This window comes from Somniosus microcephalus, chromosome 7 (assembly GCF_052327205.1).
Source record: "Somniosus microcephalus isolate GS21.2 chromosome 7, FLI_Smic_1.0, whole genome shotgun sequence".
In the NCBI taxonomy this organism is placed as follows: domain Eukaryota; kingdom Metazoa; phylum Chordata; class Chondrichthyes; order Squaliformes; family Somniosidae; genus Somniosus; species Somniosus microcephalus.
This window is the reverse complement of record NC_140993.1, coordinates 263,048,327-263,062,294: the sequence shown is the minus strand read 5'-3', so window position 1 is coordinate 263,062,294 and position 13,968 is coordinate 263,048,327. Positions and strand designations below refer to the sequence as shown.

General features: G+C 44.5%; 1 protein-coding gene across 1 annotated transcript in view; it reads right to left on the bottom strand.

Moving 5' to 3' along the window:
* mrpl13 (mitochondrial ribosomal protein L13) overlaps positions 1-13,968 on the bottom strand; it is a 178,281-nt gene that overhangs the window by 56,369 nt on the left and 107,944 nt on the right. Inside the window, exons 4-5 of the mRNA XM_085993689.1 lie at positions 5,330-5,423; positions 2,402-2,462 (exon numbers count right to left, since the gene is read on the bottom strand). Of these exons, the coding sequence (XP_085849815.1) occupies positions 2,402-2,462; positions 5,330-5,423 (155 nt within the window). The remainder of the gene's footprint in view (positions 1-2,401; positions 2,463-5,329; positions 5,424-13,968) is intronic.

Sequence of the window (13,968 nt, the reverse complement as noted above, 5' to 3'; positions counted from 1 at the left end):
CGGCTTTGCTTCTCCCAGGACGGTGCTATTTACGTTAATGTTAATGTTATTTGTACTGGACTCATGGGAGCTTGCAAGATCACATTTCGTTGTTCATGTACTTGTGCATTGTACAATGACAATAAAGTTGAATTATTATTATTATTAAAAGATCCCATGACACTATTTCGAAGTTATATACACACATACACAGGATAGTTCTCCCCGGTGTCCTGGTCAATATTGACCCCTCAAACAACAGCACCGAAAAAACAGATTATCTGATCATTATCACATTGCTGTTTGTTGGACCTTGCTGTGCGCAAATTGGCTGCCGTGTTTTCTACATTGTAACAGAGACTGCGCTTCTAAAGTACTTCACTGGCTGTAGAGTGCTTTGCGACGTCTTTAGGTTGTGAAAGGCGCTCTGTAAATGCAAGTTCTTTTACACACAGGACAAATGTGAATCATGCAGCACTGGCTGCCAAATGGACTTCTGTTGTGGCTAGCTCACTGACACAAGAGCATCTTAAAAATTACAAAACAAAGTGGAGAACAGGGTGCTCACAAAATGAATGAACCGTAAAGAATCTTTTATTATGATCCAGTGACAGATACGTGGAAACAGCGCACCCAAGTGTCCAGTTCCAGATTACAAGTACAAGCAGATGCCTTTTACGTTTGACTGCACAGATCGAGGCCATCATGCAAGGATAGATTTCAGAGAAACAGGATGTAAATTCCTGCATCTCAAATGAATACCAGTAAGATAACAATGTAACTGTTATGTTTATACTGACAGGGTTTCACTGTACACCGAAGACGATCCGATGAATTGCATTTCTATCTACTCTATTTTCAGTGCTGTATGGAACTTCTTTCAATGGTTCAACTCATTGCCTTGTGCCGTTTCCAGCTCTGTGCTCGGCTTGAATAAGGTGCAAGTGCAATTCATCATTTTCTTCTACTTTTGTTCGGATACATGCAGGTGTGTTTGACAAGCTTTTTTTTGTTCTGCATCAGTTAAAAGGAGAGGTTTTAACATATCAACCTTTAATTTTTCTCAATTTTTTTTTGCCAGTTTTCCTTCCCCTACTCCTCCCCTCTTGAAGGCAGTGACTTGGGCCAGCATATGGTCCAACAGGCAAAGGCAACTCTTCAGTACGTTACACCCAAGTGGCATTCTTAACACGTGAGCCTTGACAGTGAATGTTGGCAGGCAATTTGACCTTGGGGGCACCACATCCCAGCCCAATCCTGTACTTAAAAGGAAACTTTCTGGTATCCGGCACTGACGGGACCGAGCTGATGCCGGTCGATCAACACTGCCGGAGAAATGAGCGCTAATGTTAAAACATACGGAGCTCCTGAACTCCGTCTGAAGCAACAAACCCTGTTGCTTAGCAACAGCTTCAAAACAGTCGGCGCAGCTTGCAAGCGTCTCTGTAGCTAAGCAACAGCTTCAGCTAGACGCTTGCAGAGCCACGACTGGAGAAAAAAAGCAACGAAAAGTTAAAAAACTTATCTGAACCGACTCCTGAATTTTGCCAGTGGATAGAGCGTTCCGGACATTTAACCTCCGTTTAAACGAAAGTTTCCTGTACTTGGTATCCACACATGCACAGTTCCAGAGGAGGAATCACTGAATTACAATCAGGAGTAGGAATGCTGGCCAGTTTTATTTTTCCCTAACCCATGGATGCTCAACTTAACTGTACCAGTGCATTGACTAAACCAGCACAGGCCAAAGATTGAATCTGAAATTCTCCTGTTCTGTATGACTTAGCATCAAACTGCACGGTGTATTTATCTACAGACCCATTGTTAGAGCTCCTACATATTGTCTCTTTAGAGTACAGGATCTTCTTAGCACTCATAACATAAGCTTTTTTTAAAAAAAGTTACACGATACAGGAAACTCTCGATTTACCGGCACCTAACTAACCGGAAATCTCTGTTAACCGGCAAAATTCAGGAGTAGGGTCAGGTAAGTTTTACTTCATATTAGTGGCCGTTCCTGGATCTGTGGCCGTGTAACTGGGGTTCCTGCACTTGTTGCTAAGCAACAGGGACGCTTGGTCTGTGGCCGGGGTTCATGCACCTGTTGCTAAGCAACAGGGAAGCCTGGATTTGTTGCTGCGTACGGAGCTCTCATACCTTTTAACTACACCTCTCTGTAATCCGGACTTTTTGATAAACCGGCACCACACCGGTCCCGTTGGTGCCGGATAAAAATGAGTTACCTGTATACGGTACTACATTTTTTGTATGGCTACAAAAACCTAGTTATTATAAAAATAAGAGCGTGGTGGTACTGCTTCTTTATTTATAGTATATTCTGAATAAATAAAGTAACTTTGTACAGCAACTTAAAAGTTTGGCCCAAGGATAAAATGTATTCTAGAAACATCCATATACTTACTGCGGTGGGGTCCTTCTGGTGCAGTTGGGCAGCTGTCACTTGCTTAAATCCACCAGGATAACTGAAATTAAAATTGCATTTTAAATTTCCAATGTACTCCGTTCTAACTCCTTAGTACTAAAAGTCTCAAGTAACTGTTTGAATTTCTAAAATCATTACAATGTTACAACTTTCTTGTATTTAGCATTCAGTAATATTAATTTAGACCATTCATTTAGATCTTCATTAAAAAGTGGACATCACCAGGGTTCAAAAGAGGAGGAGGAAAATGAAGTAAAAGGGGAGGTTAGGTGGTGCCAACCTTGAGTTTCAAAATCCATGGGTTGTAGGAGGAAGCGAATACTGAGGGAGTTTTTTTGGCTAATGTAGAGAGTTAATCTATATATATTAATAATAAAAAGCAGTTGTTTGTCTGTCTGTCTGTCCTATGTCCGCTATACACTCAAAAGTTATAGAGCGTACCTACACATATGTTATATCAAAAGAAAGGTTATGATTAGGGGAGTGTCATAGGTGTATTTACTTTTTGGTCAGACAAAAATTGTTCGGACAGTATACAAAAAACGTTCAAAAATCCGCTCATTAGCAGTTGACCAATCCTACCGCTCATTAGCGTTGAGTGACGTGATGGTTGACCAATCGTACAGGGGACAGCGTTGACTGACATGACGGTTGACCAATCCTACAGTTCAGTGACCTGACGGTTGACCAATCGGTGCGTCACTGGGGGCGTTTGATTCCGTGTGTGGGCGGGACCTAATTCTGCAGCCTCCCGAAATGTAGCCGCCATTTTTTCGCTGCTTTTACTCAACAGCGAGCGGGGCAGCTGCGGCGGGCCACCGGAGCGGGAGGTGAGTTGGGGTCACTTGGGCCGGGCCTGACAACCGCTCGGCCCGAGACACAGAGCGGGGGAGCGGCAGCGGCCGGCCGTAAACCACGCGGCCCGAGACACAGAGCAGGGGAGCGGCGCGGCGGCCGGCCGCAGCGGGAGCTCAGCTGGGGTCAGTCATGGCCCGAGAGCCCGGCCGAGCCTGAAGCGCTAGGCCGCGCACGGCCACCGCGGCCGGGCTCAATTTTCCAAGCCCTTCCCTAGGTGGCAAATTATCAGAACGGCACCGGGCCTGAGGCGCTAGGGAGGGAGAGGGGAGGGAGGGACAGAGAGGAAAGCAGGGAGAGACATGGGGAGGGAGAGAGAGGGAGGGAGAGGAGAGGGGGAGAGGGAGAGGGGAGGGAGAGGGGAGGGAGGGAGAGAGAGGGGAGGGAGGGAGAGGGGACGGAGGGAGAGAGAGGGAGGGAGAGAGAGGGGAGAGACAGGGGCAGGGAGAGGGGGGGGAAAGAGAGAGGGGACAGAGAGAGGGGCAGGGAGAGAGAGGGGGGAGGGGAGAGAGAGAGGGTGAGGGAGGGAAAGAGTGAGGGGGGTGGGAGAGGGAGGGAGAGCTCGCCTTCTTCCTTCCTTCGCAGGGGTCCATCGGGCCAGGCCTGAGGCACTCCTTCCCCCCCTCTCTCTCCAGGCTAATCCCGAACTAAATCCAGCAGTCTCTCTCTCTCTCTTCCCCCCCCCCGTCTCTCTCTTCTCCCCCCGTCTCTCTCTCTCTCTCTCTCTCTTCCCCCCAGTCTCTCCCTCTCTCTCTCCCCCCCAGTCTCTCTCTCCCCCCCCAGTCTCTCTCTCTCTCTCTCCCCCACCCAGTCTCTCTCTTCTCTCTCCCCCCCAGTCTCTCTCTCTCTCTCCCCCCCCCAGTCTCTCTCTCTCCCCCCCCAGTCTCTCTCTCTCTCTCCCCCCCGTCTCTCTCTTCTCTCCCCCCCCGTCTCTCTCTTCTCTCCCCAGTCTCTCTCTCTCTCTCTTCCCCCCAGTCTCTCTCTCCCCCCCAGTCTCTCTCTCCCCCCCCAGTCTCTCTCGTCTCCCCCCCAGTCTCTCTCTCAATCCCCGGGCCTCTCTCCCCCCGCCAGTCTCTCTCTCTCTCTCTCTCTCTTTCCCCCTCCCCACACAGACAGACAAACTCTTTTATATATATATATATATAAATAAATAAAAATTATTTCTACTTTTTTCATAACAACATGCCCTCAAAAAACCCTCGGCACCGCCGGGCACTCCAGCTAGTATATGAATAAACTAGCTGGGGGGGCCCGGCGTTGCCAGGGCTTTTTTGGGCCATGCGGTTTACGGCCGGCCGCTGCCGCTCCCCTGCTCTGTGTCTCGGGCCGAGTGGTTGAGAGGCCCGGCCCGAGTGACCCGAACTCACCTCCCACTCCGGCGGGCCGGGAGCGGAATACTGTGCCGGAGCCGCAATGTGGGGGTTTGTTGTGCTGGTGCCATCGGTATTTTAAAAATGGCGGCGACGTTTTGGGAGGCTGCAGGATTAGGCCCGCCCACACATGGAATGAAAGCCCCCCTGTGATGCACCGATTGGTCAACCATCAGGTCACTCAATGCTAACGAGCGGTAGGATTGGTCAACCGCCAATGAGCGGATTTTTGAACGTTCTTTGAACTTTTTTGTCTACTGTCCGAACAATTTTTGTGTGACCAAAACGTAAATATGCCTATGACACTCCCCTGATCATAACCTTTCTTTTGATATAACATATGTGTAGGTACGCTCTATAACTTTTGAGTGTATAGCGGACACACAGACAGACAGACAGACAAACCAACTGCTTTATATATATAATAAATAATAATATAGATATGCTATAAACACAAGAACATAAGAAATAGGAGCAGGAGTTGGCCATTCAGCCCTTTCAGCCTGCTCCACCATTCAATAAGATCATGGCTGATCTTCTACCTCAACTCCACCTTTCTACACTATCCCCATATCCCTTGATTCCCTTAGTATCGAAAAATCTATGGATCTCAGGCTTGAATATACTCAACGACTGAGCATAAACTACAACCTTTATTTGCTTTTACTAATTTCCTACTTACCCACTGTGAGAGGAGTACACCTTTTGTTCCCACTTATTTCCAGAGAATGCAATGTGCTTTGTATTTACCACTACAACATGGTCACCACAGTCACCTGAAAGTAAATGCAGCTGGTTACTCAGTTGGAAATTGTCATTCCATTAGATTTTTTCTTTTGCACAAAAAAAATAAGACAGAGGCATTCTGCAAAGGTTGAGTTTGAGACATATTTCTGGCATCAAAAAAACTTGGCTCTTTGGAGGGCATATTATTTGCCCAAAAATTCCTCTGCATAAAGTCAGCAGATGTTGCATGAAGAAAAAACATATTTAATCTGGCATTTGAGAATGTAAAAAAAAAATTCAAACTTAGACTATTAAAAACCACAACAATTTGAGTTGTGACATTCTGGGGAAAAGTTGTACTCACATTTCAAAAGGTTTCCTGAGGCTAAACGACTACAATCGCTTTTCCTACTGGTACAATCATGTTGAATATTCCAATGTGAGGCAAATTCAGGGATTTGATTGCACTTGGTTTGACTTTGTTTCAACTGTAGTTAAGCAGCTGCAATATGAACATTACCATCCTGCTACACAGGCAAACCAATCTTCTGAGTTACTACTACACCCATCAAAGGATATGCACAACAATAAAACCAGTCTGGCCAGATTTTACAGGGAGAATTTAACCTGGGGAGAATATGAATACTGTTACTGGATATATGCAGTCGGTAAGTCAACAGGTTGCCCACATTAATGCATCTTTCCTATGATAAAAACTCACGAATGCTCCAGTATCAACTTTTTCGCAAACTTCTCACATGATCTGGCTGGCATGGAGTAAATATTTCCTGGCAGCATCTATAGGATACTGAAACACTTCTTCGATAGTACAGGTACGATCACCTTTATTTTCACCAGTTATGATTAGCCGCTTCAGCTAGCAAACTTGACGGATGCCAATATAAACCCATGGAAAAACTCGCATGCAGTTAAGATTGGGTTGACTTTAGAATCCTATCCATGTAAAACATGCTACAAGTTTACACACACCTGCTGACCAGGTTTAGTCTTCCTGTGCCTAGGCATGACTTCTAGGTAGATTTAAGAAATCAGTAAGGAAACTACTTGCACACAGATGTTTAGTAATTTGCAATGTTTTAATATAGATCAAGACCAGTATCAATCATCATGAGGATACAGTACCTACGTGAGTGACTAATTTGCCGATCACTGAAATAACCTAATAGGACAGCAATTGACATTCAGAAAAGATCTCCCCATAAAAAAATGTTGTTAAAAAGTGATTTTGGAAATTGTTCCAAAAAACCCACTCTAAATGTGATTAAAAGAAAAGCACACGGATGTGAAGATAAAATGAAATCAAATTTTAGTGTTCTTCAGCTTTCGAAATGTTCATAAATTTTATAAGCAAAAAAACGTTTAGCATTGTGAGCTGAACACCAGTGGTCGCAAAGAGCAGTTCATCATCAAGGCTTTTTCTGGTCATCTGCACAATAATTCAGCCACATGAACTGTTACAGGGCCAGTGATTGTGATGGTTGCTGCAAGTTCCTTGAGGAAGAAATTGCTGTTCAATATCAGGAAATTCAGTACCTAGCAGATCATAGAATCAGAGACTTACAGCACAGAAGGAGGCCATTCGGCCCGTCGCGCCTGTGCTGGCTCTTTGAAAGAGCAGTTGTGCTTAATCCAACACCCTCACTTTTTGTCCGTAACCCTGTCAGTTCCTCCTCCTCCAGTACCTGTCCAACTCTCTTAAAATTATTTATGGAATCAGCTTCCACCACCTTTTCAGGTCGAGTGTTCCAGATCCCGACAACGCTCTGAGTGAAAAAAATTCTCATCTCCCGTCTAGATCTTTGGCCAATGATTTTAAATCTATGACCTCTGGTTATTGACCCACTTGCTGAAGGGATTAGTTTTTCTCTCTCTACTCTAGCAAAACCTCTCATCATCTTGAAAACCTCTATTAGGTAATTTCTTAATCTTCTCTGCTCCAGGGAGAACAGTCCTAACCTTTCCAATCTCTCCTCATAACTGAAGTCCCTCATCTCTGGTAACATCCTGGTAAACCTCCTCTGTACTCTTTCTAAGGCTTTTGCATCTTTCCTGAAGTGTGGTGCCCAGAATCGTCCAGCTGATGCCTAACCAGTGATTTATAAAGTCCAAGTATGATCGCTTGCTTTTATATTTTATGCTTCTATTTAGGAACCCAAGTAACCCATATGCTTTTTTAACCACCTTAACCTCTGAAGTGCACCCTACAGCACCAGTGTAGGGCTATGAAGCGGTTTTATAACCCCTTATATACGATGACAAAATTAAATAAGCCAATGTCAAACTAAATCTCAAGACATTTTAATAACTGAACTGGCCATATTGACAACATGGCTACAAAAGTAGGGCAGAGACTGGGCATTATGATGAGTGGTTTGCCTCCTGACCCCGCAAAGCCTCGCCACCATCTACAAGGCTCAAGTCAGGAGTGTGATGGAATAATCACCAGTCGCCTGGATGGATGAACCTGCAATGCAGGAAGCTCAACACCATCCAGGACAAAGCAGTCCGCCTGATTGGTGGCCTTGCCACTGAACTCAATATCCAACCCCTCCATCACTGGTGCATTGCGACTACAGTGTGCATTATCTACAGGATCCACTGCAGCAACTCACCAAGCTTACTTTGACAGCATCTCCCTCCCCTGCAACCTCTATCGCCAGAAACAACAACAGCAGCAATGCTGTGGGAACAAGACAACATCCAGGTTCACCTCCAAGTCAGACGGATGTTTACTTGGACAAATATTGCCATTCCTTCATCGTTGTCAATATTCTGGAATTCCCTACCTAGCAGTAGCATGGGAGTACCATCACCACAAGGATATGCACCACTTTCTCAGAGCAACTAGGGATTTCAATCACACAATATACAACATCTGGATGACAACTGAGAAATTTGACATAATAGAATTTATCCTTATACGTTGGCTTACAAAAATTTTAAAGAGACAGTGAGGGAAGGAGCCCTTACAGCCTCGGAGATAGAGGACTTCTCATAAAGTTGCTCTAATAGGCAATACTCAGACCTTTCAACTGGAGAAATAGTTTAAGAGGATTAAGATTCAGATAAATATGCATTACACAAGTCATAGCCAAATTTGGTAAGGATTCAGGAGTTGCTTTCAGCCCCAAAGGCCTTGTGTATATATATACCAATGATTGAGTTGGAATGTCAGCATACTCTATTATATATCTCAGCAAAAACACATTTCAGTAATGGAGAATTTAGACTTATGTCACAACTTAATTTTGAAGCTAGAAATGACCAAGTTATTATGGCTTGCTTTTTAATTTCTTAAAATACATTTTTTAAGCATAAGACCCAGGTCTTTTCATCAGGCACATCTCCAGGGTGGTGGTCAGAATATGGGAATCAACAAGCAAGTAGAGTAATAGGGAATAATGTAGCTGGACTTTGGCTGGTGGAAGGAAAAGTGTAGGCGAGTGCCTATATTTTAAGAAGTGCTACTGAAACAACATAGTAGCCAAATTCACTCTGGGATAATAGAAATTTACAACACAAAGAAGGAGGCCATTTGGCTGCGATTTCCTCTACCTTGGTGGGTCCGGTGCGGCCGGGGTCAGTGGCGAGTTGCGACCCCGCTGCTGGCTCCAGCCCGCTGTCCAAAGTGATCTTACGCTGATTGGACTTGTTAAGCCCGCCCAGCGCGTTTTCCGGCCAATTGAAGGAAGCGGGTCTGATGACGTCACTTGATGACGCATCATCAGCCGGTTTCCTTAAAGGGACCATGCACAAATTGATTTTGATGGTGGTGCTACAGCATTGAGGTGCTGCAAACATTGACAAGCACTGCACAGATGCCCACGGCTGCACCCAGGCTCTCCCATGACTCCCTCCATATGCTTATGGAGGGAGTCACAGCACGCAGGGAGGTTCTCTTCCCTTCCAATGGGCGGAAGAGACCTCCCCATGAGATCAACGCAGCCTGGTTGCACATTGCACAGGAGGACACACGCAGAGATGTCGTTAGGAGGACCAGGCTGCAGTGGCGCAAACCTTTCAATGATCTCAGTAGATCACGAAATGTTACTGCCAAGCCACACTCAACCTCATCCTGCTGTGCCACTCATCACATCCCCATCACTCTGCCTTCCCTACCCTACTCCTGCACATCCTTACTCACACCAACTTACCTTGGACCTCCACCCAGCCTTCTCTATCTACATTATCACTTCCCCATCTCATTAGCCACCCCTCACACGCACCCTCATCCTAGTCCAATCATACCAACTAACAATGTATAAGGGTAGGCACTTGTGTGTTTTAGCCAATGTTCACGTGAAGTTTCTGCTAACGTGCTGTCAAACATTGAAATCTTTAGTTTGAACATTTTGCTTTCTTGGACAGATTTGTGTGCACCTTTGAAAGTGGCTTAGTGAGTTGCCATGAATGGGGAGACATAATGGTACCCCCCGCAATGGCAATGAGTGTGGAAGGAATGGCTTGGGCATTGTAGGGATGTTTTATGGTGTTGGTGTGGTTGGTGCCAACTTGGCGCATCATGTGGCAGCCAGGGTGTACAGCATCAAGTGAAGTAAATCTGGTTATGGTGAGGCCATCCCTGGCATCCCGGGCAGCAATGTGGTTGGGTTCTGATGCCCTCTGTCCTGTGCAGCATCAGTTGATTGCGGAGAAGGTTTGTGTTGTTGTTGGTGTTCCTGGTGCTGCTGGTGTTGGGATTCCGAGGACCAAGTTGAGATAGTTTCAAGGGCAGTGATGTTGGTGGAATAGATGGCAGGTGAGGTTGAGATGACAGAAGCGGTCTGTCAATGGTGAGAGAGGTTGTTCCAATGAGGTGACACTGGATAGAGTTTGCTCCAAACACTTGAAAGCTGCATAAAGCTCAATCTGTCTTCCAAATGCAGTAAGCACCAGCTTCTGACATTGGAAAGTGAACAGCTATGAAATGGGAGCTTTTATAGAACATTTGCAGCTGTCAAGTTAAGCAATCATCCCGTGCTGACACAACTCCCGACCTGCTTACCCGACGTGATCCCCGAGCAGTGGGGAAGCCGCGGGTGAACTTTTAAAATGTAAAGGTGAGCTTAAAATAGTTTTTAAGTGCCTGTTAACAAGCTCTTAATCATCTAAATTGCCTCCCCCTCCGCTTGGTGTCGGGTCTGTTCAGCGATGACAGACCCGACATTTGGGAAACTAGTGTGGCGGCAGGTTGACAGCTGGTTCCCTACCCGCTGTCAAAACATTTTTTTCCCCCACCCGACCCACCACCAAACGCGCCCGCTGTCCCCCCCCCAAAAATTCCCCCCTTTGTGTCCGTGCCAGCTCTTTAATAGAGCAATCCAAAACTGTGCTGTTCTCTTCCCCATAGCCCTGCATGATCAGTTTCAAATATTTATCCAATTTTCCCTGAATAAATTGTAAAAAGGATGACAATTTAATGACATTTTGACTACTGGAAGACCTGATTATTTTTTCAGGTCTTCTGAAGCAGTAGACCAAAAAAAGAAAATGAATCAGGTTCTTTCATGGTTCAAAAACACTCCACAAAGAAGCAAACTTGTGTAGATTAAGATTAAAGATATTTTTGTTCACGTAAAGTCCTCTGTCACATTTGTCAAAATTTCAAAACTTGCAAGATCCTGAACGATGAATGGAAAAGCTCTAATTAACACCTCAATTTTAAAAATCCCACGACTGAACTCAATGGCACTGAACCAAAAAATGTGCAAGTACTTTTATCATTACAACTGTGCCAACATTCAGATGCACTGTATATTATTGTACAGCAAGCTGGCTACTCCGAGGTGCTATAATACCATCAGACATATACTACAGCAATTTTTTCTCCACTGTAAACCGTCCAAAAGTTCTGCGAGAACGAAGTCAAGACAAACAATCAATGGCAAATCGTGCATAACTCAATGCTCAGAGTTCAAGTTCAGGAGCACTGGAGCCTTAAAAGTACCAGCCTGGGGTAGTTGAAGCATCTGTTGCTGACAGCAAACCACACAGAAGTCAGTTGGCACTGCAGTCTTCTCACTCGAATTTCAGTAAAGGTAACGTTGGTCAGGTAAAACATCTGTATACTGTCCACTTGAACTGTGAAGAAACATCCAGGAGTGGTCGCAGATTTTGACCTTCCAATGAAGGATTTCACAACAGCCCATATCCTCACCAATACCGAGTTCTGCACCCCATCCCTTACAACCTCCACTAGTACTCTGTGCCTCACTGAATCGATTTCAAGGCCTTATACTCACCTTGAAATCCTTCCACTGCCTCATCTCAACCCACTTGGGTGATCTCCTCTAAATACACCTCCCCGTGCGCTCTCTCAACAGTAGTAATCTCCAGATTACTCCCGGTGCCACTCGCTAGTGAGTACAGAAATAGGAGGATAGAGCAGATGAATGAATGGTTCGAGAGATGGTGCAGCAGGGAGGGCTTTAGATTTCTATGGGGGTGTGGGACCTGTACAAGTCTGATGGGTTGCACCTCAACAGATCTGGGACCAATATCCTCGTGCGGGGGGTTTGCTAGTGCTGTTGGGGGGGGGTGTTAAGCTTGCTTGGCAGGGGGATGGGAACCTGAGCATAGATTCAGAAGGGAGAGAAGCAATGCTGGAAATGGAAGGCAGACAATTAGTAAGCGAGTTTGGAAGGCAGAGGAAACAAAGGCTAGAAAATAGACAACAAGGGAGTTTGGCAGTGCTTAATGGTATATACAGAGAATGGCCCATCTGTAACTGACTGAATTGATCAGCACTTCAATGGCTAATCAACATGATCGAGTTGAATGATTTTGCCACAAACAGCATGTAATGACAAGGGGATAAATGTGTATGGGTTTAAAAAAAGCTTAAAAAATCTTTAAGTTGGCGAATCCTTGTTCTACTTTCAGAATCATTAAAAAAAAAGTCAACCAATCAAGATTAGTTGTACACAGCCAATTAATTAGAGCCAAATTATTTAGAAATAAAAATAAACCAGGAGTGATGTGTACACAATACAGAAATTCAAACGGGAAGCACACTGAATTTAAAATAAGTTTTTAAAAAGTGTTTGTCTAAAAATATAAATTCTCTCTTATTGTTGGACTTGAGCTGAGCTTTGGACCCGATAATCCCTCCGTTGTATAAACCATGCTTGCACTTCTGCAACATTGCCCACCTCCGCTCCTACCTTAGGCCTTCCTCTTTATAACACACCCACACGTCCAGGCTCAACTATTCCAATGCTCTCCTTGTTGGCCGACAATCCTCCGTACATTTCAGCTTGTCCAAAACTGAGATTCAATTTTTTTTTATTTTTTACAAACTTAAAAGGCCTTAATTTGATTTTTTAAAAATTGAATGAACTAGTTTCTTTCAAAAATGATGTCCTAATTTTACTAGGTTCACTGAATGACATACCTGCACTGGCCCTGATTTGCATTTTCTGTGAGATGTATATATGAATTAAGCAGCCACCTTCAGGAATTAGGCGGTTAAGTAATGTTATCACAGAGCGCAACCTTCACATACATTTCCAATGAAATGTGGCCCATCTGTAGTTTTAATATACAATAGATGTCCATAGTGCAAGAAATGCAGACACAGAACTTTTATATTTTTTTCTCTTGTATCACAGCATTCCTAGTTGAGCGTGCCTGCTCCCAAACCTCTACAAATGGTGCGGCGTGACCAACGAAACATCTAGTAATGTACTACAGGCAAAGTCTGAGGATACAGTACTTCAGGGAAGCCAAAGTTCCACACTTAAATAACCAAAGTTTAACACTCTTTATACCATACTTCAGGTTGCTAAAGAACCCAGAGTTATATTTCTGAGTATTCCAAATACAGGAAACTTTGGTTTATCCGGAGGTTATATGTCCGGAATACTCGATCTAATGGCAAAAATCAGGAGCCGTTTTCTATAAGTTTTTTTAGTTCTCGTTGCTTTTTTCCCCCAGTCAGGCACTGCAAGGTCTGTAGCTATAGCAACAGCTTCAGCTAGAGGCGCTTGCAGCTGCAGCCGACTGTTTAGAAGCTGTTGCTAAGCAACAGTGTTTGTTGTCAGATATGGAGATGAAAACCTCCGTATGCTTCAACATTAACTTTGTATGTCCGGCAGTTTTGATAGATCGGCAACAGCTCGGCCCCGTCGGTGCCGGATATCACAAAGTTTCCTGAAGTTGTTAAGATTTATGTTTTGACTTGTTACACATTGTGGTTGGGGTAGAGAGTGATTTAAAGGATTTATCCAGCAAGAATGTAGACACTCCTGCTCTAGGCAAAGATCAACATCTTTCCCAACAACTATTTTTCAGTAGCTCCATGCGCATTTTAGGGACAAATGTAGGTTTGTTTCAGTCAATATCTGATACTTATGCAGAATTGGACTGTAACGCAAGACAAGACAAACACAAAGCAACTTTGTCTTTGAAGATGATCAAACATTAAACCTTCAACGTTCCCATGTCCGAAACACCATTTATATCATTCATCCAATTTTTAAAAAGTTTTAGCATATAGCCAATCCACTGAAAGGTTTTTCTAAAGTACTGGTTCTGCCAAGGCAGGTGCTGATGGATGATTGTCTCCTGGCTATG